The sequence below is a fragment of the Doryrhamphus excisus genome, linkage group LG10 (assembly GCF_037039965.1).
Source record: "Doryrhamphus excisus strain RoL-2023G ecotype Guam linkage group LG10, RoL_Dexc_Guam_v1.1, whole genome shotgun sequence".
In the NCBI taxonomy this organism is placed as follows: domain Eukaryota; kingdom Metazoa; phylum Chordata; class Actinopteri; order Syngnathiformes; family Syngnathidae; genus Doryrhamphus; species Doryrhamphus excisus.
Window position 1 is genome coordinate 9564558 of NC_136366.1, and position 25892 is coordinate 9590449.

The window sequence follows — 25892 nt, forward strand, 5'->3', positions numbered from 1 at the left end:
TGCAGTCATGCTGCTTTATGCCTTCTTTGCACAGTTACTCACAGAGCGTGTGAAGTGTCACCATCACCATCATCTCACGCGGGAGGACGTTTCAGCCGTCCATCTCCCGGTGACTGACGGGCACAGCGCCGGTCCGGTCCAAAGCGGTTCTTCTGCTTCCTGTCCTGCTGAGGCAGGTGTTCTTATTTGCGGTGGTGATGCACTGACAGGTGCGGCTACAGGCTTTTGGAATATTTCCCTCTCACCAATGGGCTTACTTCTCTAAATAAGACAAAGATGACTTGGGAAACTTTTTCCCAGAATATGTGTGCGCACAAAGTTGAAGATGAAAAGAAGACCAGGTGTAGTATTTCCTTTTAGGGTCACAAATGCTTCCAAATATACTGCATGCTGGTATAAATACATGATAGTCGTTTATCTTTGCAGTGTGGGACAAAGGACCATTAAACAAACAATATAAAGTGTGGGATTTTTAACAGTAAAAATGAATCATTAATCATTCTAATAAAATAATGGTCCAAATTTTCACAATTGATGAACATTTACACATATTTTTTTAAATGTGTTTTTTTTATTTTAAATCATTGCAACCTCTAGTTTAAATACACAATTCTTGCAACACAGAAAAAATACTTTCTGGCTGCCAATTCCAAGACAAAGCGGCCAGTTGCAGTCACCCATTTTACCGCCGGCAACCTGGCAACTTCCTGAAGTTGTGACAGGGTAATACTGTATCTGCGACTTTAAGAAGCGACGTGTGTGACATCAGCTGAGTGCTAGCATCAGGTTAGCAGTGGGCTCCTGCATGAACGTTCACGGCATACTGTATGTGTTATGTTCTTGTTAACGTATCAGTAGAGTAGTATCCTACACTGGTCTCTCGGTGTCAGTAACGGTACATTGATGAGACAGTTTATGCCACACGTGCTAACTGCTAACGTAAAACTCTTATTTTATTCATGTCTGAGATGGATTATTTTCTTTTATTGAGTAATAACTAATATATTGGGGAATACAAGTGTAAAATTGACTGTAGGGGTGTTATTTCATGTCTGCAGGGCTCTAATAATTTAGAAGGTCATAAAACATTCTATTCTCTGTGAAAATATTGAATTTATTAAGATTGAATTGGACTTTGTGGAAATTCGCTGATGATGGTTGGGTCTGGAACCAATTACCAGCCATAAACAAGGAACCATATAAACCGTATAAAAAATAAGGCCTATTACTGATTACCTATTACTATTACTTATTACTCTTGTGTGGTGTATCATCAAACTAGCAATCAATTCAAGGATGTTTTTCAAGAACCTCTGAAGTGCTGAGGTCTCCTGGAAAGCTTCCTACTGGCCTCGACTGACCACAGCAACCATCTAAAAATGTATTTCACGCAATAAAACTGGAAGTCGGAATGGAAGGTGACACGGCAAAGTCGGGTTATTCCAAATGATTAAATCCGAGCGGCACAAAAACTGCGCTAATTGCCAGCGCCAACATCTCACACAGAAGTCCAAAACCTTGAATGACTCTCAGTCACACCGCCTGCGGAGCGCTGCTAATTAGACCCCGACTAGCTTACGGGGGGCTCGGTGCTACAAAGGTTTATTGTTACGCGATTGCCACCGACGCATCTCCGTGGCCTCCAGCCTCGTCCATCTTCTCCACCCGACATCTAGCGAGAACAGAAGCCTGGCCTCCCGCCCTTTCTATCCCGCTTTCGGCCTTTTCTGGGGTCTTTGATTCTTATCCACGTCGGCGCCAGCTTTGACTTTCAAACCACTATTTTTACATCACACCAAAAGTTTTCCGGCGTGTCCTCTGCCGAGTGAAGGTGAGAGGATGGGAGGTATAAGCCCGGATCAGAGGCGGAGGGAGAAAGAAAGAGGGAGGCAGATGATGGATTAACTTCTACTTCCATGGGACGAGCCGGGCTGGGAGATTTTCTGATGAATGATGTGAGGCGTGATGCTGGATAAATATTATTCTCCTGTTCGTAGGTCCGACAAAGAGCAGGGAAAACGTGAGGCACCTTCATGCGTTCCACCCTCACTCGCTTCATGACAACATTTAGCAGGTTATGGGTGACATCTTTTCCTTGATGGCGTGACGGTCCGTGCTGGGACGAGGAAGGAAAACCCTCCCATCTTCCCTCAGACTCCTCCGCCTATCCAAGCATGGGAACAGATCACTTTTTAAATCATTCATGAGCACCCCCCCCCCAGCAAAGACAGGCAGCCGGAGGGGGGTCCGCCATGAGGAATGTGGCGTCGCTCCCCTTTCGTATGTGATGATTGATGACGCCACGCTTGTAACCGACTTTATATCTCTCAGATAAGGAAAGTCAAAGTCAGCAATTTCCTTGCTTACTCATCCCATAAACATCCTTTTAAATTCACAAACACAATCAAGACCCCCCCCCCCCCACGCTGGTGCCTGCACTGTGCTTCACCCGGCATCTGACATGAGGGGGGTTCTCTTGATTCCGCCAGCGTGCTTTAATGCTGGAAAGCATGCTGGGAATGGCAAGTGGGAGAAGAGGAGGCGGAGGGAGGGTGTCCTTGGAAGGAGCGCTAATTAGCATAGCGTTACTACGGCGTGGCGTGCCTCAAAAGCGGCGTCGTTACCTGCCGCTAAACGGCCGCATAAACAAGTCATCGCTTGTCGCCGCCTTGGGAGGGGAGGAGGCTGCTGGCGTCCTACACAGCGAGAATGGCCGCTAGCAATGTGAGCCATCACTTTTTCTTTTTTTTGTTTTTTATTTAAATGGAGGACAAAATGGTGAGCTCCTATATTTGCTTTGCTGGAGGTCAAATCATCCATGATATAGGATTCAATGTAAATACATGGAATATTAACATGATTAAAGCCCTGCAGACATGCAATAACACCCCTATAGTCACCTTTACCTTCCCAGTATTGACTGTTTTTACCACATTTCAACACTTTTACTCTTATTAAATTATCTTCACACTGAATGAAGTCAACCGTGGCATATCCTCCCTTTCTGTGTGGAAGTGGTCAGTTTCTGGCTTCTTTGCCCTTCTTTCCCAGCCCATCTATTTCCCATCTATTTTCTATGCCGCTCATCCTCATTAGGGATGTGGAGGTGTGCTGGAGCCTATCCCAGCTAACTTCGGGCAAGAGGCGGAGTACAACAAACACCAGCCAATCGCAGGCCTTTGTTCCCCTCTCCATTTCAAACACTGAGTGTTGAGAATAGAAAGGACAGTCGTGAAGCAAAGAAAGGGTTCAGGCAACAGGACTTTCTCAACAGGATATGGAAAGGATAAAAGAAGCACGCCGCATTCCGTCACCTGGACAAACAATCGTTGGCGTTTGCCAATTGTCTCACTAACGGAACTGCTTGTGTTTTCTTCCCCCGCGTCGTCACCCCGCCCCCCCCCCCCCTCACCACCACCCCCCCTCCCTCCCCGGCCCCGCGGCTTGGGAAGCACTTCCCTCTCGCTATGACTAATGATGTTCTCTCAGTCTCAAGGTTTTAGTGGGATAATTATATTAACCCTTGTCCTCTGGCTGATCCCAGCTCAGCTTACTTTTCCTCGGGCATCCTCTCTGACAGTCTCGCCGGAATTAGAAGCTAATACACCACAAGGGCATGTTCCTGTTGTGTGTTTTGCATCGCTATGTTCGTACGCATCTTCTTGTGACTTGCCCCCCCCCTCCCATGAATAAATGAGAAAATAAGGCGGCGCGTGTCAACTAATCTAGTTTTTGTGGTGAAAAATGGAATGCAGGTGTTTGTGCTAATTCTCAGCGCGCACAAACACACGTTGGGCGTGGCGTGCTTCTCCGGAGTTCGTGCGGCGGGCATCTTGCCCCAAAGAGAAAGCCCAGATATGTTTCTCCACTACAAAGTTCCTGAGTCTGATACATGTTCACACGAAGATCCATCACCTCAGGGGTTTGGAGGACTCTTCAGGGGATTCGCACAATAGCAGGAACCTCAGCTTAAACCTCCTGTAGTCCCAGTCTTGGCTCCTCATCACTTTTTCCTCCCTCCCATGTCCCTTAACTTCTTCTCTGACTTATATATCTTAAATAAGAGCCCCCTCCCACCCACCCCCCCTCTCCAAATGGTAGCCAATTTTCCCCCTCCCCAGGTGTTCCTCTTGGCAGGCGTGTTCATTAAAACTCACTCAGCAGCTGCAAGGACTAGCAATATCCAGCACAGTCACTTACTGATCTCAGGACAGCGGAGGCCAGACTGCGATGGCGTCGGCCTGCCTGTATGGGTGATGCTGCGCTGCGCTGTGCTGCGCTACGCTGCGCTGTATGAATATTACAATGCTGGCATGCAGGCTCTAAGATTAGCGACTAGCAAAGGGCTCCGTGCTGCTAAATGTGCGCGTTGTGTTGATGAATTAGTGAGAGTCGCTGGCATAGTGGCAAAGTACGGGGGGGGCGAAGGCGGGGCTTCTGTTACCAGGTGATGAGGAATATCTAGTACATGCTGCACAGTATAATACATTCTTATTAGTAGCGCGCTTTGTCATACAACTTTTTATGAAGAAATATATAAAGTCATTACTGACCCCGAAACAGTAAAGCACCACCGTCAGGTTTGGTTGCCAGCGAGTGTAACGAATGCATGAAAAATACTTAAAAACAACAACAGCTGTGCAAAGCCGGGGTCTGCAAAATCACAATTAATCACCAAAAAAGCAAAAGGGAAAGATGAGACGAAAACAAGCAAACGGCAGCAGGAGACCGCAGCTGCAGGATATATTGCATGCTGCGCGTCATAAACAAGGCTTTATTGTTTTTGGGGTTAGAGACTTTAAGGTAGGGTGACCATATTCGGGTTTCCGAAAACCAGGACACTCGGCCAAACAATGAGATACGCAAATACTCTTAAGTTTACTCAAAGGTACATTTAAAGTAGGGGTGTCCAAAAAACGTAGAAGTACCATTTGATGTAGTTGTACTAACACATAGAATAGAATCCAACACCATGACAAACCTGAAGGAAACTGGACTCGACAGAATCCAATAGAGTCAAGTCAGCATATGAATCCTACTTCCATACACACTGATGACATGTAACCTATACCTCATCATTTCTTTCCAATATCCTGTCCTCTCTCTCTCTCTCTCGCTCTCTCTCTCTCTTAAAACACACAAGGAGTCTGCGGTCCTTTGAGGTCTGGACTTGAGGACAGGATGTGCCCATGCAGGCTCCATTATTTAGCGTGTAGTGTGCATACTTTAAGCCAGCTCAAAGTGGGGCCGGCGGCCCTGCCCATCGGACCAATCAGCAGAGAGCTCTCTGGTGCGTGCGCCAGCGAGGCACGCACGCACGTCACCGCCATTTACAGACTCTTGGATAAATAATTCATCCCCTTCCTGTGCATCTAAAGCAATATATCATGAATATGTGGCATCTCACCCCAAACAAACATTTCTTACATGGGTTTAATTGTGCAAAAAGGACAAAAAATTGCACAAAAAGGTAACACGTCAGCACACGCAGGGTGTGGATTACAAAGTCGACCAAGGTCATTCCTGTGCTTTGAATAATTTAAGCTGCGTTTTTAGCCCAAAATCTAATGTGGCGTCTCAAATGGTATCTTCCGTCCACACACCTCTAAAAGTATGCTCCGTATATACGGTGTACCTGGTTCTGTAGTACATTTAGCCCTCGTTTATAGCGGCTAATTGATTCCAGACCAGAACACATTCCATTCATTTCCACACTATAGGATTTATGGAATATGGAAAGGAATATTCTCATAATAGTATGACTTTCTAAATATGTTTAAGGTTATTACAGCCATGTCCACATGAAATAAAACCATAAGTCACCTTTACGCTCCCTTACTATTATTCATTGTTCACACTACATTACCACTCTTATGATGCTAGCAATAAGACAACCACGTACCCTCAAGTGTATTTATGCTAAACCTAAGAAGCCAAAAATTTACAAAAATAAATCCATCTCGCAGAACACTTGTCATTCACAGGGAGGGGGGGGGACCCCTTCTGCATAAGGGGCGGATTCTCTATAAATGCCAGAAGAAACCAACCCTATGTTGACACATTGTTGCCACGATAATTGACAGCGGCTGCTTTTGAATATTATTATTATTATTATTATTACTATTCAACTACTGGAAGAGTACAAAAAATCCTTTGAATTGGTCAGTAAGGTCAACACAGTTAGGTTCGAATGAATATGAAAAAATATGCTTTGAGCCCGACCAGTCCACCAGACTGCTGGGATAGGCTCCAGCATACCCGTGACAATAAAAGTGACAATAAGCGGCATAGAAAATAGATGGATGGGCCCCAATGTGGTCCTGTCCATTACTGTGGTTGCTCAATCCCCGGAAATGATGATCGCAACATTGAACCACTTCTTCTTCTCTTCTTTTTGTGTTGGGGGCGACCTGGAGGCCCAGTGGACCTCCCCCCCTTCCTGCTGCTGTAATAGAACGTGTCGCCCCCCCCCCCCCCAAAAAAAGAGAGCTTCTCAGAAACAGTGTGGTGCAACATGAATAGTTTACTGCTGTTCCCTGGGTAATGAAAGCAGATGAAGTGTTTTGCTAACAAGTCAGTGTAAGATTCCAAGGCAGGGCGGGACGGGGCGGGGTTGGTGGTTTATAGATTACCTGTTTAGTCTGCAGGGAGTGCACATGTGAGAGAAAGGATGAATGGTGGGTGGGCGGAAGGGAGTGGGCCACGTGTGAAGACTAAAGAGGCTGGGAGGTGGTACTCCAGAAGGAAAAAAAAAAATCAATTCTCCTCCATCAGAGAAAGAAATTTATGAAGCTACAACATAAACGCAGTCATGTCCAATTAGCCGCTCTGAATTTACAAGGCGAGGCGGAGGGGGTGGAGGAAGTGGGAGGCGACGGGGGTGATAAAGACTTGAGTTGAAACCAATAAGGCGTGCCGCTGATCAATGATGCCGGCTTCACGTGGCGCCGTCGCCTCGCTCGGTCGCTTCCCCCGCGACACTCGCCATGCGAAAGAAGGAGCCTGCTGCTTCACCAGGCTGCCTTCTATCATCCATAGGAACATCACGCTTGACTGAACCCTGGACCGGAGATCGATTGGCTTCCGAACCAGACAAATTCACTCATCACGGTCAAGTCTGGAAGCAATTAGTGATAAACGAGGGATTATAAGTATTATATATTATGTAGTTGCCAAGTGAAGTTGCAGTCCATATTTTCCGAAGCGCATGAATGCAACCAGTCATCATAGGTCAGGGAAAGTCAATGCGGACCTTCCACCCAGATGCCTGACGATGGCTGTGCTGGCCGCTGAGCCCCCCCCCCCCCCCCCCCCCCCCCCCCCGTGTCATCCACCCTCTCCCACACGTCCCCACCAGCCAATTTAAACTAAACACAGAGTTCGGCGAGCAGTGGAGCATTTTGCCGTTGTGGTCGTATAGCTGAAGGGCGTAGACAATCAAAGCAGAAAAGAAAGGATATGACATGGAGACGAAAAACGGGGGAAGATGCACAGCAGAAGCTGTCTGCCAGCTCGTGTTGGGAGGAAGAACACAAAGAAGTAAAAAGAGCAAATAGTGGAAGAGAGGGAGCGATGGCAGCGTCCCCGCAGAGGGATGGAGGAATAGCAGCTCCAGTAAAGAGACGGATAAAGCTCCATTAACGACTGCTTCCAGCTGCTTTCTCGGGCTTTACCACCGCATGACTCCCCCTTGATGTTTGTTTATCTTTCTTCTTATTTAGACTGGTAATTGGTACATCTCTGCCGTCTGAAACAGGCAGCCCTGCCATCATTAAAGACATGGCTGACATGACTTCACAGAGACGCGTACGTAGGAAGCTGGACGGACATGCAGGGACTGCAAAGGATGGCCGTGGCGCCAACACGGTAATTGGTCATTGGTGAGACCTACGGAGAAGATGGGACGGGATGTTCCAATATCAATGTTTCATCATGAAATGTCTTTGGGACACTGCAAACACGTCCTGTCTTGTATCGACTGTTCGGCGAGACAAGAAAATCCCCTCTGAATGTTGTCCAAACTCCGTCTTAGCCATGGTGCGCACACTTGTCCCACAAGGACACCCGCCCGTCATTCTGGCGGGGACAGAAAGCACCGCAACATCGAAATCTCTGAATGTGCAGCATCAAATAGCTTTAAAAGTGTCAACGTCTTTTAAGCAACTGTCAATTTCACGTCACAGGTGTTGACGCCCCCTAAGGACGAAAGTAAGAGATTGGCTTATTCCACTTTTTGGCTGCCTGGAGTAAATAGACAAGTTTCTGATGGATCGAGCTGCCCCGCCTTAAAGTCCTGCATCTCAGAGCTGCGGCTGCAGCTTTTTATGACTAGCAAGCAAAGGCAGCCATTTTGCGCATGAACATGTGATCGCCGCCATGTATTATTTGGGTGTGGAGAGACCAAAGACACTGATGGGAAGAAATCCCAGCACAAGCTGTCATCCGTAGACCGGAGACCAGTAAGACACGCAGAGCTTGAAAAGTCGGGAGCGTCACGTCGTTCATGTGGAAGGAGTGCAAGGCGAGGGGCTCTCCGGGGGGGTGGCAGGGGGTCCAACAATTAGGTCAACGTGATGGTGGCTGTGAACTCCTCCTCTATGCTGAAAGGTGAAAATCACAGACTGCCACATAGTCTAGTCTCGTTGTGTCGGCATTAAAAGTGATCAGATGATGAAAACAAAGCCAGAAGGTCTCCAAGTTCAGTTCCTGGACAGTGACATAAGTCCAGTCAATCACAAAGACACAATCGCTAACGTAGAACCGCTTTCGAGATAAGGTGACAATCGCTGTCATCTGGGAGAAAGTCAGAGTACAACCGCTACTCCTCTGCATTGAGTGGAGCCGGATGAGTTGGTCCCTGGGGAGGCGTTCACAGTATGCCCAACCAATAGAAGTCCTCGAGGAAGACCTGGGACATGTTGGGGAGACCGAGTCTCTCAACTGGCCTGGAAACGCCTCAGGAGCTGCACGAAATAGGAAATAGTATGGGCTTTCCCGATTAGGCTGGTGTCCCAGCGACCTGACCTCGGATAAGTGGGAAAAAATGGATGGGTGGATCGATGGAAGAAAACATTTGGCTTTGACATGAGAGAACATTCTAGCTTTGGTGTCCAGGTGTTTACATCTTTGCTTATTGGATGGCTCAAACTGTACTGAATGTCTTGGCTTAAGTTCAGATTAGGTAGGATAGATTTTGCCTGAGTAGCCTGCACAAACAACCTGAAAAGCAGAACTATGGTCTATGGTCTATGGTCTTGCTTTTGCAGTAAAACCAGCTACTCATCATCCTTACTACTGCAGGGTAGATGATCTTTATGATGTTTGACGGTCACAGTAGTTCCGTGTTGGGAATAGTGTATTCTTCCGTTGCGTTTACTACTCAAAATGAAGTATTTCAATGACGTGTGGGAGTAAGTATCCATGAAACTATGAATATATACTATATACTGTACACCGAGCAGCATCTGCAGGTGGAATATGGATGCTGTATGTCAGGTTGGAGCATACCATTTGGTCATTGGAAAATGAATCTTCTTATATAACAAATACATCTGCTACATCAATCTTGCTCTTAAACTGCAACTTCCAAATTTGGCACTCGATGCCTCTTCTACTTTTGGAATGAGATAAGAGGAAGTGGTGTGTTCTACCCTGTCAGTCACTCAGGCGTTTGTCGCCTCGTCTTCCTCTGCTGTGTTGTCAGCCGCGGCGGCACTCGAAAACACCTGTCCCATTTTGCGACATGCTACTTTTACTTTTCTCCACGGAAAAAAAAAAGAGAGATGTTCAATTTCCCTCTTGGTTTACGTGGACAGCTCGTGTCCTTCAGCAGGCACGCAGGATCCAAGGCCTCGTGTGATGGATTCTCCCTGGCGCCTCCTGTCAGCTCATGCAGGTGATCAGACGGAAGCATGACTAATTTATCGGACTGCAGAGTTAAAAAAAAAAAAAAAAGTCCAACTCATGGCTCTGTACATAAAGTAGAGTAAATGTTGGCGGTCGGTTGATTAGAAACAATGATTTAAATGAAGAAAGCTCGGGAAGATTGAAGCGGCAACGGTGTCGGGATACAGCGGCTCTTCTCTGAATATTTGATGCGGACGGATAGCTGTTCACTCCAGTGGAACAAAATGGAATCAGAATCCAGTCGCTCATCTGGAAAAGGCTGTAATTTAAAAACTCTATCTGCCGAGGGTTCCTTTAGATCCTCATTTGACTTCTCAGCGGAACTCCTGCGTCTCCGTATGGTTTCTGCTGGCCTTATTCAACACCGGATGCAACTTTACGTCGTAAATGCAATGCATCGACTTTGAAGCAACAAACAGGAATGTAAGGTATATAATTCAATCAGCATCCTCAAACAACAACAACAGGGATGAGTGCGAAGGAGTCCTGCGGCAGTCGGTAGTTGCACTTTTTATTTCCTTGGAGTAAAAATAAAAAATAAAAAGTGCCTTTAATAACCTGCAGCACCAACACAACACCTTCCGCCGCTGTGACATCGTGTGTACGGCGGCACCTTAACACTCCCTCATCTGCCTTTTCCTGTAGGTGCAAGTGTAACCTCCACGCCTCCCAGTGCCTGCTGCAGGATGGTAACCTCCAGTGCCAGTGTGAACACAACACCACCGGCCAGGACTGCCAGCGCTGCAAGAAGGGCTTCAAGGCCAAGTCTTGGAAGGCCGGATCCTACCTACCCACACCCAATGGAACCCCCAACACCTGTACGTACCCCGCAGAGTCCTTAGCGTCATCCATTACAAACACTTTCAGAGAAGAAGCCAACAATAAATAATAGAGTGACCTTGAGCGAGGATAGCTAATTACTAAACCACAGTGGGACATCTTTAAAAGGTGCTGTCTGTCATGCTTAGGGACTGCAATTTAACTACCCTACCCTATCAAAAAATATGTCATAAAGAGGGAATAAAAAACATATTGCACCGGACGAGATGTCGTATTCATATAAAAGACAAAGAGTCATTCAGCTACATGATAGCATAAACAACATGCCTGGGAGGCTGAACAGGCTAAATGAACATCACAAGCTAGCTCACAAAGCTCTCCATCTCATTCCACATCTTTGATGAACTGGAAGAATAGGATTCCTTACTTAGAAATTGAATATTTTTGTAGTTACAGCAAAAAAATTTACTTTGTGACCTTCCTTTTAAACATTATTGAAGCACTCTAGACATGAAATAACACCCCTATAGTCACACATATTATCCAATATGGTGGATGTAGAGTAAATAAAAGACTTGTAAATGTGTTTCCTGGGGGGACCAGAGTGAGTGGTGGACAGGAAGTGACATCAGGGTTTCAGAGTCGACTTTCATCTGGCCGTGTGTTACGGCCACAACAGTAGCCCGTGTTTTTGAGAGAATATTGGGCCTGCTGGGAGATCCAGCAAGCCCTCGTTTATCATCGTTAATTGCTTCCAGTTAATTTCCACCAAGTAGGATTCAATATTAATAAAGTGAATATTTTCATGGTATGAATTTCTAAATGTGGGTTTTTACATTATTAGGGCCCTTTACACACCCGTACTAACTTTTACACACCATTATTCTGTGCAGACTACTGTTATTTTACATAGTGATATTTGAACTGCAATATAACGATGGAGGAAACAAGTCTGGTGCTTGTGTGTCTTACCAAACATAACACTAACATTACAGACACCTGGTGACCAGTATAGAAAACATGGGCTAGGCGAGTTTAGTTATAGAGCACATGAGGTCATTCCAAATGCTTTACAGGATATAATCACTTCATAAAATCATTCCATGGAACATAAAAGTAAAAGTGGAATTTAAAGAGTTGTCAAATACAAAATTATTGTTTCATGTGCATGGGGGAAATCCGTCACGCAACCTGTACATGATATCTTCATCATATTGAAGTCAAGGCTAAGAAACAGCGATTAAAGTCGTGTTACGACTCTGAGGTTCCGCTCTCATTGTGAAAGTACAGCAAGTGTACGTTGTCAGTAAATGCATCACATGCACAGAATCACTGGCCTTAAGGTCAATGGGAAAAAGGCGGGGAAGCTCCCACAGTTGACGTCACCTCAGTGCAGATCAGACGATGTGGGGGTCGATGTGGGGGTGCGTGGAGGGAAATCCTCACAGAGAATGTTGCCAGCTAGTTGCTAGCGGTGATAAAATAATAATCTAGGGCAGCGCCTCCCCAGTTTTGTCCTTTCAAACAAACATTGACACACTGGCATGCACAGGAAGAGACACGCACGCACACACACACTCACACACACACACACACACCTGCAGACAAAGGCCTTATTGTCAGCTCTTTTTTCAATCTTGCTGCCGTGCGCCCCCACCACCCCCCTCACTCTCCGCCTCGCTCTAATGGTGCCGACGTACACCTTCCGATCCCGATGCCACGCTTTTACACTCCTAGATCCCATTAGTGCAATTTAAAAATTCAAACGTTTGCAAGTTGCTTGGTTGAAGCACAACGCAAAGTGGCACCGCCTCACGAAAATATTTGCAGATTCTTTTATGCACGCTAAGCTAACTAAAAATATCAGCACGGAACTTATGCAAGTTTGGACTCGGGCGGAGCGGCAGGTTGGCTTGGTTACACGGGGGGGGGGGATGCATATAATTCTTATTCTACAACACTGCTTCTCCAATGGGGGTGGGGCTTGTATGGAGCATCCTCCCACATCCCAAAAGGAATGCATTTGTCTGGGATAGGCTCCAGCACCCCGTTGACCCTCGTGAGGATAAACGGTAGAAAATGAATGAATGTTCTCAGAACCTGCTGACAAGAGTACAAAGCAAACTCGAGCTGATAAATGGCAAACTATCATAAAACAAATGAGATGTTATACACGATATACAGTTGTATGCATGTTCAAGTCACAGGTTTATTGCACGGTCATTGTACAAGATTAAGTAAATAAAGTTGAGGTGTTTTTGCAGTGTTATAAAAAGCATGTAAATAGATAATTGTACGTGTCGTATATGGAGAGTGGTAAAGAAGTATATGACCCCGTACAAATACAGAATGTTGATGTAGGTAGAATATTGCAACAGAGAAATACACAATGTTAAAAAACAGATCATTTTATTGTTTGCGGTCCAAGTGAAGTGATAGATTTGTAAACGCGTCACATAAAAAGACTACAGAGAAGCAGAGTTTTGGACAGTAAGGAATCAGATAGAAATTTTATCTTCTTTTTTTCTCTGATTTGGGGGTGCTAGGCTGACCAATGGATTCAGTACTTCACTGAAAAAGGCTTGAGAGCCACTGCTCTAGAACGTAGGGTTCTGGAGGGAAGATCTCTGAAGCTCCACGGCACTCCTGAATCCGATCAAGCAGACAAGCCTTCACTGAACAAGTAAACAAGTTCACATCTCTTCTTCTTCTCCACTTTCAGGTTCCATTGCTGGCTCGCCCTCCGGTTCTAGTAAGTAAAAAAGCACAGCCCCACCCTCCTCCTCCCTCCTCCACACTCCTCCTCCTCCTCCCTCCTCCCTCCTCCACCCTCCCGTCTCTGGCATCGTTTTTCTAAGTTTGAACCCCACGCCTCGCCTAAACTCCCACCCCTCCAGTCAGTGGCTTCTCTTCTCTTGCAAGTTCCTCCGTGTGTCTCGGGGCGCTGCAGCTCGTGTGCTTGATTATTAATAGGCCCCTCTGTCGACCATGTCCTTTCATCGCCGCACATCACACAGACCTGCTCAGGAGGAATTCTTCCACACTTCTGCTGTTTCGTTTTGAGACTACAGACAATGCCGTTGACGGACTGAAGAAAGGGGAGCAGATAGTTGGGGGGGGGGGGGGGGGGGGTGGGGGGGGGAGGGAAATGCTGCTGGAGGATGCGGGCATATGTTAGCGCGTTGAGAGGCAATGTGATTCCGGGTGAAGGGCTGAGGGGGGGAGGAGGGAATGAAAGGGAAGCTGATTAGGGATTCTCTCTGTGGAGAGTCTCTCAGGCTGGCATCGTCAAAATGGCGACATGGACTCTGACGGCGCTCTGCTTTTATGCACATGGGCCAAGAGTAGAACACACGGACGGGCATGGCTTCTTTGTAAAAGGTCTGCTAGCAACGTGTGCTTTGAAGGACCACGATCCATTAGGGAACGGGGCCGGCTAACGAGCTCATTACAGCCTGAAAAGATTTGGTTCTGCGCTCGTTTAGGTCCAGTTACTGTTTGCTAGGACTTCCTTGCTGGGTCTACATAATCATGATGGAAAGCGTGAAGCTGTGGATATGATCGTTGGTTCCCTTCGGAGAAAGAAAGAAAAACCCGCAACCGGCCACTGAAGTAACTAGAAAGCGACACAATTGCGTCACAATTGCTTGACTCTTGCGACCACCACGAAGGATAAAGGTTGGACTCTAACATCTTGGAAGAATTATGAGGAGCTAGTCCATCAATCTCCATCCATCCACTTCCGCTTATTCGAGGCAGGGAAGCCCAGACGTATCTTCTACATGTCCTGGGTCTACCGAGGCCTCCCACCGGCTGGAGTTAATTTAGGTGTAAGAACCGACTTACATCACAATCTAGGACCAGAACTTGTAGCTAACCAGGAGGACCACCTGTGCTGGAATTTGCCAAAAGGCATATTGACAAAGCTCCAAAGCTTCTGGGAGATAAAGCTGGAGTGTCTTGGCAAGACACAGACCTGAGAATCAAACCTGGCATCCAGAGAAGAGAACACCATACCAACTGTGAAACATGGAGGAGACCCAATCAGGTTTTAAGGCTGCTTTGCCACATCCCATAATAGAATCTATGGAGGCCTAATGGCTTTCCCAGGTCAGGCATCTTGGTCTCAGTAGCGGGTCAAAGCCAAACGGGGCAGGAGGGTCCTTGTGAGTAACAGGAAGCACTTCATTGCTTAGTACTTTATTTCCTGTATCACCGTTGTCACTTTCTAATTACTCCACTGTTTTTCCTGCTTTGGCGTGAAGCTACCAGCAGTAGGCGAGGCAGTAAAGATGAGGGCGAGTATGCCGCGTATGCAGTATGCAGCGTATGCAGTATATGCAGTATGCAGTATATGCAGTATGCAGCGTATGCAGTATGCACGCATAAGCTAAGCAGAGAGTGTCCCAGCTGAGGCGTGTATCGTCGTGTCTGGGCCGAGGTGCGTAAAGGTAGGCGAGGAGAACGCTACGCCCCAGAAAGGCAGGTGAAGGTACATGAAGCTACCTCAGCTTGTCCTCATGCTAAATTTAAAGCCGCCTAAGAAAAGCACTTAAAAAGGTAGAAAGTGCTGGGATTTGGGCACCACTCTGAGGTTTTTAAGACATTTTTGGCTCTGGTGGTCTTAAGGACATCCATTTACAGGTTTTTTGTTTTTTTTTTGTTGACACCAGAAGAGAAAGGAAGACACCAACGACAATATAGTGATTTGGTTTCAGGTTTGTTAGCAGTTTGGCTGTGGTGTGTTTTTGTGTACAGGATGTGATCATTAGAGCATTGCTAAAGTCTTTTGCTGTACTGTAGACACCATTTTTAAAAATCATTACCCATCAAGATCTAGGTCACACCGAATCCCTGTGGATTTGTAAGCCTCCCTCGCTTGCTTTATCTCGTGTGTCGAGAGCTGAATTTGTGGTGAAAAGCTGACCCTGTTGTGCCCCGGTGCTTTGTGTGCACGCAGCCAGATGTATAAATCATCTCCTTCCCCATCGGGGTCCAGGGTTTAGGTAGCTTCCTTTTCATGTTAACATGCAGTCTTTGCCAGGCAAACGGTTGGGAGATGTTTTGCGGTTGAGACTCTCCCCTGCAACGTTGAGCAGACTTCACAGCTTGCACAGAGCGAGCATCGCGTTAGTCGCCTTTGGCCCAGTTACGTCACTGAGCACGCTCACATGAGGATTAGGGCCGATTGGCAGGAGTCTGATCCGCACAGCCGACGTCCCATTGGTCGGCTGGACAGATGGGTCGAGGGTGGAGGGATCGGCGGGGTCGGAGGACACAGCCACCAAATTCTACAACTCATCATAAATCACCATAATACCGACGGCCGACCGTGACACAACTTTATCTTTAGATAACATTTATGGGCGTCGACTTTGTGCTTTGGCTGTGTTCGAACCCGCATACTAACTACTACATACTTCCACGCCCGTACTATCCTCACGCAATACTGCATACCCAATCCATCAGACAGTATGCAAAGCGTTTACACTACAGCGTACTGCATGATAACCCACAATGCCTTGCGCTCCTACCCGAGCCGAAATCGACAGGCTGAAGCTGATTTCACTTTAGCTCTAAACTCTTTAAATATATCACTTTATATACATCACGTTATATATATATATATACTTTATATATCATTCATTCATTCATTTTCTGCCACTTATCCTCACGAGGGTCACAGGGTTGCTGGAGCCTATCCCAGCTGTCTTCGGGCGAGAGGCGGGGTACACCATGGACTGGTCACCAGCCAATCACAGGGCACATATAGACAAACAACCATTCACACTCACATTCATACCTATGGACAATTTGGAGTGGCCAATTAACATAGCATGTTTTTGGAATGTGGGAGGAAACCGGAGTACCCGGAGAAAACGGCCACTGAGGTCTGCGCGCTAACCACTAGACCGCCGTGCCGCCCCACTTTATATATATCACTTTGATATTTTGTATTAAATCAGGCGAGAAAGTGTCCATTTAGTGTGCCATTTATTCGTCCATTTACAATTTCGTTCGGACGAATTCAGCAAAATTTAAAAACCAATTTGAATTTGAATTTGAGTGTGACTAGTAAGCCGATGATACACACAACATTTCTGGAGAATGCAGTACGCATCCGGCAACTTCTCGCATACTAAAAAATGACAAAATGTAGACACTAAAGTAGTACTAAAGATTTAGTATGAGTAGAAGTAGTATGCGCTTTGGAACACAGCCTGTGTATCATTCTTAACCGTTGCCGGTATAACCAGAGTTTTCGGAACAGAACATCCGGTCTGGGGTAGAAGCCTCCCGAAATGAGGGACAGGTTTTGGTATGAAGGTTCCATTGTAGTTCTTCATGAAAGTGACACATTGGCCCCATCTGATAATAATAATAATAATAATATCCCCTCATCTGGCTTCTCATAAAGGTCCTAACATTCTTACCAAAAGTCAAGTTGGCCTTGGACAGAGAGCGATGGGAACATGCCTGGGAAATCATGTGACGCATTAATAAGCGTCCACGCCGCCACTCGGCCCACTGCCATTAGGTGTCCTGGCCAACGTTAACCGTCGCCGAATCGCAATGTCTTCATTAGTTGGGAGCCAAATCAACGTCTAGCACTGCGGTAATAAACGATGAGAATGCTGCGACTGACAGGTGGCATTAGGACGATGATTGTGAGCATTTCTCGGGCTGCGTGACAAATGATCTCATTATATGCAAATGCACTACGAGAGTGCGAGCGGGGAAAGCACGTGAACCTGCCATGATGCTCACTTAAGTGCGTGTGTCAGACAGAGCATCAGAAGACATGATGGTGTCCATCTGCACAGATAGACGGACGCCTGGCGTATGAATCATCTTCAAATACGACATCACAAAACACTCAAACTTTTCTTGTGTGCAAAGACGCCGTTGCCTTCAAGCGCACATTTCAGCTCCTCGTATTCTTACACGAGCGACGGCGGGCACGTGCAAACCACGAGGACTTGATTTCATTAGCGAGATAAGCTAATTGGTATCATTACAGTGCAGTGGCAATCTGGCATATCGTTAATGCTGCACATGGAGTTTTCAATAGTCAATTTTCTTCTTGAAATATTGACTTTATTCTCATATTATACATTTTTGCCTACCGTTTCTTTAGAATATTACAAGCTTATTCTTGTAAAATTGCCAGAATTTTTCTCATTAGCTTTCTGTTAATATTTTGACTTTATTATCATATTATACATTTTTGCCTAACCTTTCTTTAGAATATTTAAGTTTATTCTTGTAAAATTGTGAGAATTTTTTCTCATAAGGTTTCTTTTAATATTTTGACTTTATTCTCATATTATATTTTTCCCTAACCTTTCTTTTACAATATTACAAGTTCTCATAAAATTGTGCACATTTTTCTCATTAGGTTTCTGTTAACATTTTGACTTTATTCTCGTAAAATTAAATAAAAATTACAGCCATTCACTCCCATTTTTTGAGTTTGTAAAAAAAATTGTTTGGAAATTTTCGTCCTGTAATTACTTATGACTATATTCCTATAATATTTTGACTAGATTTATATAATATTCAAACTTTTTCTCGCTCCAAAAATTGCAACTCTGATCCTAAAATGACTCAGCAGGGGTTCTTGTTATATTACTGCAGATTTGTTAAATTTTTGCTGTTGCAGTGTTTAAAAATAAATAAATAAAGTCTTCTTCTTGTTAAATTCTATTTTTAGAATGTGGTAAGGGCCAGTAAAACAAAACAAAAAAAAAAAACGGCAGCGGGTGTTTGCACCCCTGAAACGTGTATATTCTTATCACTGGCTAGCATAATTCATACTTCAATCTGATGCATTTAAGTATGCTCGCAACAGATTTTTTAGTTTCAAAACATATCATTTGGAACGAGTTGCAAACAGTCCCTTTAATATTTCATATTGTGAAGATCATACTTGACTTTTTCCAAAGACAACGTGCCATCCATTCCCAAAATAAGGCCACTTTTAAGACGCAGCCTTCTGCTTGGGATAAGATAAGATAAGATAAGCCTTTATTCGTCCCTCAGTGGGGAAATGTGCGTGCGGCGCCTTCACTTAACCAATTACTGATTTATGACTCAGCCAAACAATAGTTTCCATATTAACATCATCGGATCGCCCTCTCCCACAGTCTTGCTAGATAAGCTTTAAACCCCTGAACTCCAAACACCCCCTTTATCTACCCCCCCCCCCCCCCACCCTCCCCCTTGTCTGTTCAGTACTTTCTCTTTCCTTTCATCTGGACCGGATGACCTACTGTCTTCTCACAAAGACTTTCAGTTGACCTCCGAGTCGTTTGAATGCAAAATCATCTTTATGACTCCTCTTTTTTTTTTTAAACCATAGAAATTGCTGTCTGCCTCACGGTTGCTGTTGCACACTTTTTATTACACGAGCACAGCAGTCAATCACATGCTGTACTGTGCAGCAATTGAACCCCAGCAAAACGACATACATCAAGTAGAGCAGCAGCCAAGAGGCGATGCTGTATGTCTGCCATTAGAAGCTCGGCATCTTCACAATGATGAGAAAAAACTGCTTCAATTATCTTCAATACTCCAATCGTGCACAGCGTAAAACGTAGATTTATTCTAAGTTTGACTATAAAGTCAATCTTTTTGAAACGTTTCACGTACAATCCCTGATTCTTATGTATTTATGTATTTACTTTCTTTCCGATGGTAGGATGTAGTTGTACTGCACGTGCGATGCAGCCTGGCACAACACCTGCTTCATTTATCAGCCTGGTTTCCATGCAAACACGCATGGCAAAAGTGTCAAGCTGTGTAAACCGCCTTTGACAAACGCTGTGATGTTCTTCATTCTGCATTACAGCCGTGCTAACAATCAGCAGGCCTTCAACAGGCACAAGGTTTGTTTTTTTTACAGCATTAAAAACAACATTTTCCCAGCATTGGGAAGGTTGTGGAACAGCTTTTCAGTTCACAGTCTTTGTCAGTGCTGTGAAATCACACTTTTCATTGTGTGAACGCTCACAACGCCCTCCGTGTGTGTGTGTGTGTGTGTGCATGCACGTTTGAAGAAAAGAGATGAGATGAGGCTTTCTCTGTATAAACAATCTGAGGCAGCATCTCGTATGCTAATGCTACCCTGCTCAGCCTGGTTGCCTTTACATTGTCTGTCCTCATGTAACTGATGCGGCGCACCCCTCAGCTCGACCGGCACCAAGCGGAGAATCGGGGGGCACGCTTTCTCTGACAGACAACACGCTACCCGGCGGCCCCTTGTTTGAGCCCCCACTCTCACCCATGGGAACATCTGACACACTTCCTGATGCAACAGAGGCTCTCCTCACTTCCACATCCTCCCTGCCAGCGTCAGTGGAGCACACGGCCCCCCAGTCACCACGGGAGCCAGATTTGAGCCACGAACACCCCCATCTGTTCCACCCGGATCGTCATGTGCCTGTTGGTCACAGTCATCATCATCATCATCACCTTGCCATCACAGATGAGCCTGTCCTCCATCCCCTGACTCGCTATCACCAACCCACAAGCCGGTATAATGATCTCGGAGGTAAGCCCCCCCCCACCCCACTCATGCAGTTCTTAGATGGCACTCCATTTATTCAAAGGGTCGCCACATCTTTTCACAAGGTCAAAGTCAAGCACTTTTCTGGCAGCTTACATCATCAGCGGCGGTTGAAAGTGTTAGTTTTGGTGGATGTATGGCGTATGGAAAATATGGCCCTCCAGGTGGAGGCCTGTGGTTTGGAAAGGAAGGAGTAAGCCAAAAATAGATCTTTTTATAGGTGGATCAATTTGTGGCGGTTTGCCCCCAGAGCATAAAGTGTGTGTCATGGTTATCTCTCGTGGTGCGTTCAAATGCTAGATATTATAAGGAGATATTGATCATTCAGTTATAGTGCAACTTTAAGACACATTCTGTAAGTTCTGTCTCCCCCTTGTGGAGGCCTGTTGTGTTTGCAATGCATCGGGAGGTTGTTCATTCTTCTGACCAAAGTGTTCATTTCAGTGAGGTGGTAAGCATCACGGGTTGCCAGGTGGACACATAAGAGGCTTGTTTGGGTTTGGGGCAGCACATCCAACAAGAGTTGTTGGGATGAAAGTTATCTCCTATCAGATTAGACTGCTACGATGGTGGATTGGCCGCCACATCAGCCTTTTCAAACACGGTAGTTTTCCCACAGGAGGTTTTAGTGTGGCGTCCTCACGTGTGCAGCTGTGACAGATGTGTGCGAGCATGGGAAGTTTGGACGGTCAGGCTTTGATGAGATGCAGCGATGGCGTTGTGCCAATTGTGCGAGATGATGATGCGGGTCGCCGTGAGAACAGCTGCCGGCGCCGCGTCTCACCGGAGCCCCGGGGAGGAGGAGGAGGGGTGGATGATGGGAGGGAGTGGGCGGGAGATCGCCGGAAGGGGGGATGCTCCGCCGGGGCAGAAGATGCTTACAGGATGGTCGGCTATGAAGAGGAACCACCGGAGACGCGTACGGCCCCGTGTAGAAACACCTCAAGGGGGAACACAGATGGAAGCGTGCTGCACTGGAGGTCTCGAGTGGGCTGCTAATCGTTGGCCACTCCATGACTGCTTGCTTACTTCCATCCTGTAAATGTTGGAGTTCACAAAAACACACCACAATCACGATAGGCTGATTTTGGTCCGTGAGCCTAACGCCGACATATTAGCTCCAACCTCCAGAAGTAGTGACTGTGGTGGGTGATCATCTTCAAAATAGCAGCATGCGCCTGTTTTGCTCTATCACGACAGTTTCCCACACGTCTGAAGGACACGAGCATGAGACTCAAGGCCACAAACGTACATTTTCATCTGTGCACGAGGGGGGAAGCGAGAGCTATCTCTTTCAAGTCCAGAAGTAGCGACGTTAGTAGAAGCTGTGAGTTATCAGTAAAAATAGAAACACGCACTCTGGTTTGCTCTACCATGATAGCTTCCTCCAAGTCTGAGGGACACCACCATGAGACTCATGGTCAGAAAGGAGATATCTCATCTGAACATGCCAAAGCCAGAGAAGGCCAGGAGGAACCCAGTCAAACGAGAGGTATCCTTTGAAAGTCCCTCAGTAATGACTGTCGTGAGGTGCCATTCTTTGAGGAATGCTTTGTTCTCGTATGACGTAGCTTCCCACGAGCCTGAAGGACACGACCATGAGACTCATGGCAAGGAAGAATACGACCCAACAAGAGGTATCTTTTCCTAGCTGGCTAATAGCGACTGTCGTGAGTTGCCGGTCTTGATGAAAGGAACCTGGTTTTGCTCTTGTATGACAGAGTCCAACAGGTTTGATGGAGACAAACGTACATTGTCATCTTCAACGAGAGGTATTTCTTTCACGTCTAGCAGTAGTGACTGCAGTCAGTTGTCATCTGGAAAATTAGAAACACTGATTTTGCTCCGTCATGACAGCTTCCCATAAGTCAGAGGGACAGGAGCATGAGAGTCACAGCCATAATGCTGATTTCTCATCTGAACTTGATGCCAGAGAAGGCCAGGAGGAACCCAGTCAAACGAGAGGTATCTTTTCCAAGTCCTGACATAGTAGACAAAGATACAAACGTACATTGTCATCTTCAACGAGAGGTATCTTTTCCAAGTCCCGACTGCAGCGAGTTGTCATCTGGAAAAATGCAAACATGCACTTGTTTTGCTCCACCATGACAGTTTCACACAAGTCTGAGGGACAGGAGCATGAGACTCATGGCCACAACGCTGATTTCTCATCTGAATCCAGTCAAACATTTTGTAAGTTGGGTAATAACGACTGTCGTGAGTTGCCAGTCTTTAAAAGGAAAACTTGTTCTCCTCTTGTATGACATAGCCTCCCACAGATCTGATGGACATGTACATGAGACTGGAGGCCACAGCATGTTCTCATCAGAGCATGAGGATGTGAGGAAAGAAGGTGAGGAGAGAGTTGTGCATCTTCAGCGGGGGCCATTTTGATATTTCTTGGGGGGGAAAAACAGCAAGAAGAAGCTCCAGCAGTAATCTGAACTGCTTTTCTTTATTTACGCAACAACATTAGTGGAGAGAAATTGATGCAAAGGATTGTGGGAACGGTGTAGAGCCCTGCGGGAAAGTGGAACGTGTAAGCACAGAGGAAAAAATAAGAGGAGGAAAGGAAGGGCAAAAGTTGAGGCAATTAAAAATGCAGAAGCAGCATATTTGTCCCCACTCGTCTTTAGAAGTTCTAGTATATTGATTCTAGAGTGTTTGTGTGTGAGCACCGCACCCAAAAATCCCAACATAAAAAAAGAACACCACTGAGGAGATGTTACAGGATCACTTTTTGTTTTAAGACTTCCCCTTCCTTTATTACCAGCGAGAACAAAGATCCAGGGTTGGAAGAAGCAGTAGAGAGCTTTATGGTTTGACATTCACATAAAAAGAAAGCACTCGCCATTTGTGGGGAGCAAGGGTGTCAGGCCGCTGCGGACTCTCGTCACGTTCCATGGATCTGAGGCTGGAGGCCCCTGATAGGTCCCGTCTGACGGGGAGGGAATGAGAAAACAACACCTTGAAAGAGGTGACCTAGCCTCACCCTGAGGTCGAAAAACAATCCAAGGGCTGTTATTTTTGAGGCCGTCTTGCCCATTGTGGACATGATACTTTACTTTACTTACTACTGAGGAACATGAGAATCATGGCCACAAAACCTCATTTGAACACACAAGTGAATGGGAGGAGAGCAAAGGAATCCAAAGTGAAAGAAAAGGTAAAAAGGGAAAAGGCTAGTGCTGACTTTAGCTTGGTAGGGTATAAAATCAGCGATAACGAGGAAGAAATATTAAGACCTGTGATATGGAACCCTCATGTTAACCAAGGTTTTTGATGTCAGTTCCCCTCAAGTCCGAGAAACATGAGACTCATGGCAACACAATGACAACCTCACATGAACATAAAGAGGAAAAGCAAAGAGAAGCTGAAGGTATGTCATAGATGTAGTATATGTGTATAGTATGTGTATAGTTAGCGTACTGTAGTCCGCTGGTGCTGTAGAAGCTCTACAAACTTTGCAACTAGTCTTGCTAGTCTCTAGTCTACAACTGGTCTCGCTAGTCTCTAGTCTACAACTGGTCTGGCTTCTGTGTCCATGAGACCCATGGACACAGAAGCACTTTCTCATCTGAGCATGCAAAAGAGAAGAGGAGAAGCTGAAGGTAACGCTAAATGCATGCGTGTGGTAGTAGATGGTGGTGATATTTCCTCCTAGGGGAGCAGGCCACATGAAGTCGCAGTAATAGTACAGTAGTACAGTAGTACAGTAGTACCAGTAACTAGTAACCTAGCAAGAAATGGGTGAGCAATATGTTCATATATGTTTTGCTCGTCAAAGACAGAACTTTGGTATCTCGTATGCCAGAAGAGACTCATGGCCACAGAGAGACTTTCTCATCTGGACATGACAGAGGAGGTGAGAAATGACATCAGTTATGATAAGATATGCTTTACCATGACGTAGTTTCCTACCCTCCTGAAGGACACGTGCATGAGGCTCATGGGCAAAAAGCTGCATTCTCATCTGAGCATGAAGTTGAAACGAGAGGTATCTTTCCCAAGTCCAGCAGTGAGTTGTCATCTTTAAAAATAGAAACATGCATTGGTTTATTTGCACTACTGTGACAGTTGCCCACAAGTCTGATATCTCATCAGAACATGATAATGCCAGAGAAGGCCAGGAGGAACACAGTCAAACGAAAGGTATCTTTTCAAAGTCCATCAGTAGCGACTGTCGTGGGTTGCCATTGTTCAAGGAAGGACACTAGTTTTGCTCTTGTATGACGTAGCTTCCCACAAGTCTGAGGGACACGACCATGAGACTCATGGCTTAAAAGGTGATATCTCATCAGAACATGACAATGCCAGAGAAGGCCAGGAGGAACACAGTCAAACGAGAGGTATCTTTTCAAAGTCCTGGCATAGTGGAGGGAATTAGGAGGGAAACTTGTTTGATGGACACACGCATGACCACAGAACTTTCTCATATGAATGATGATGAAAGTTGAATGGATAGGGTTGGGCATTGAGCATCGATGGGAACCGGGAAACCTGCACTCTTGTTTTGCTTTTCCATGATGTAGCTTCCCACAAATCTGAGGGACATTTGCATGAGACTCATGGTCACAAAAGCACTTTCCCATCTGAGCATGAGAATGACAGAAAAGAAGACGATGACAGCCAAATGAGAGGTACGTTGTAGTCTGGTAGCAGCGACTGTGGTCGTGTTTAAAAGATGGGATCTTGTTTTGTTTCCCACGATGTAGCTTCCCATGAGCACGAAACTCATGGCCACCATTCTGTCTCATTGGAGTATGAGAATGACGGAGAAGGTGAGGAAAAAGACCACCAAGGTCTACTTTAATATCTGAAGATGGAAATCTGCACTTGTTTGCTTTTTCATTCCATAGTTTCACACAAGCCTGAGACTCATGGCCACAAGGCTACTTTCTCATCTGAGCATGAGAATGACAGAGAAGGTGAGGGTAGTAGTGACAGTAGTCAGCTGTGGCCTTTAAAGAGCGAAAGTTTTACGTTTCCTTTGCTTTCCCATGATGTACAGTAGTTTCCCACAAGTCTGAGGGACATGCGCATGAGACACATGGCCTCAGTACATACTCATCTGGGCATGAGGGCGACGGAGGGGGTGAGGAAGAAGACCACCAAAGTCCAATGAAGGAGTAGTGGTGTCATTTTCAGAGATGGAAACTTGCACTCTTGTTTTGCCTTTCATGACGTAGCTGCCCACAAATCTGAGGGACATGAAGGTGCCAATCATGGCTACCAAGGTACTTTCTCATCTCGGCATGAGAAAGACAGAGAAGGTGAGGAAGAAAACTGCCAAAGTCCAATGAATTTCAGGAGTAGTGCCCACGGTGAGGTGCTAATCTTGGAAGAAAAACACATCCTCCTGTTTTGCTTTTTCATTACGTAGCTTCCAGCAAGGATGAGGGACAGGTGCATGGTCAAAGTACCTTCTCATTCAAGCCTGAGGATGACAGAGAAGGTGAGGAAGAAGGACAAAGTCTAATGTAGAAGTCGTGACTCATCTTCAGAGATGAACACTAAAAGTCTTTTGCTTTTTCCTGACGTAGCGTCTCGCAAATCTGAGGAACTTGGGAATAATGCTCATGGCCACCAAGGTACTATCTCATCCGAGCATGAGAATGACAGAGAAGGTAGGAGGGAG

General features: G+C 45.8%; 1 protein-coding gene across 18 annotated transcripts in view; it reads left to right on the plus strand.

Moving 5' to 3' along the window:
* Positions 1-25892, plus strand: part of ntng2b (netrin g2b) — a 76570-nt gene that overhangs the window by 38721 nt on the left and 11957 nt on the right. For 9 of the 18 annotated variants that reach the window (XR_013629255.1, XM_078794011.1, XM_078794023.1 and 6 more), the window contains 21 exons: positions 10552-10724; positions 13409-13438; positions 19877-20239; positions 21636-21746; positions 21826-21891; positions 21976-22026; positions 22112-22219; positions 22367-22447; positions 22524-22607; positions 23544-23633; positions 24042-24119; positions 24168-24251; positions 24332-24406; positions 24493-24603; positions 24787-24894; positions 24970-25035; positions 25114-25182; positions 25266-25349; positions 25444-25527; positions 25638-25709; positions 25798-25881. Coding sequence is in view for 17 of the 18 variants with exons in the window: in XM_078794011.1 (XP_078650137.1) it covers positions 10552-10724; positions 13409-13438; positions 19877-20239; positions 21636-21746; positions 21826-21891; positions 21976-22026; positions 22112-22219; positions 22367-22447; positions 22524-22607; positions 23544-23633; positions 24042-24119; positions 24168-24251; positions 24332-24406; positions 24493-24603; positions 24787-24894; positions 24970-25035; positions 25114-25182; positions 25266-25349; positions 25444-25527; positions 25638-25709; positions 25798-25881 (2072 nt within the window). In the remaining variant the exon portion in view is untranslated. Of the gene's footprint in view, positions 1-10551; positions 10725-13408; positions 13439-19876; positions 20240-21635; positions 21747-21825; positions 21892-21975; positions 22027-22111; positions 22220-22366; positions 22448-22523; positions 22608-23543; positions 23634-24041; positions 24120-24167; positions 24273-24331; positions 24407-24492; positions 24604-24786; positions 24895-24969; positions 25036-25113; positions 25183-25265; positions 25350-25443; positions 25528-25637; positions 25710-25797; positions 25882-25892 lie in introns of all 18 variants that reach the window. The other 9 variants (XM_078794012.1, XM_078794013.1, XM_078794015.1 and 6 more) reach the window with 9 other exon arrangements.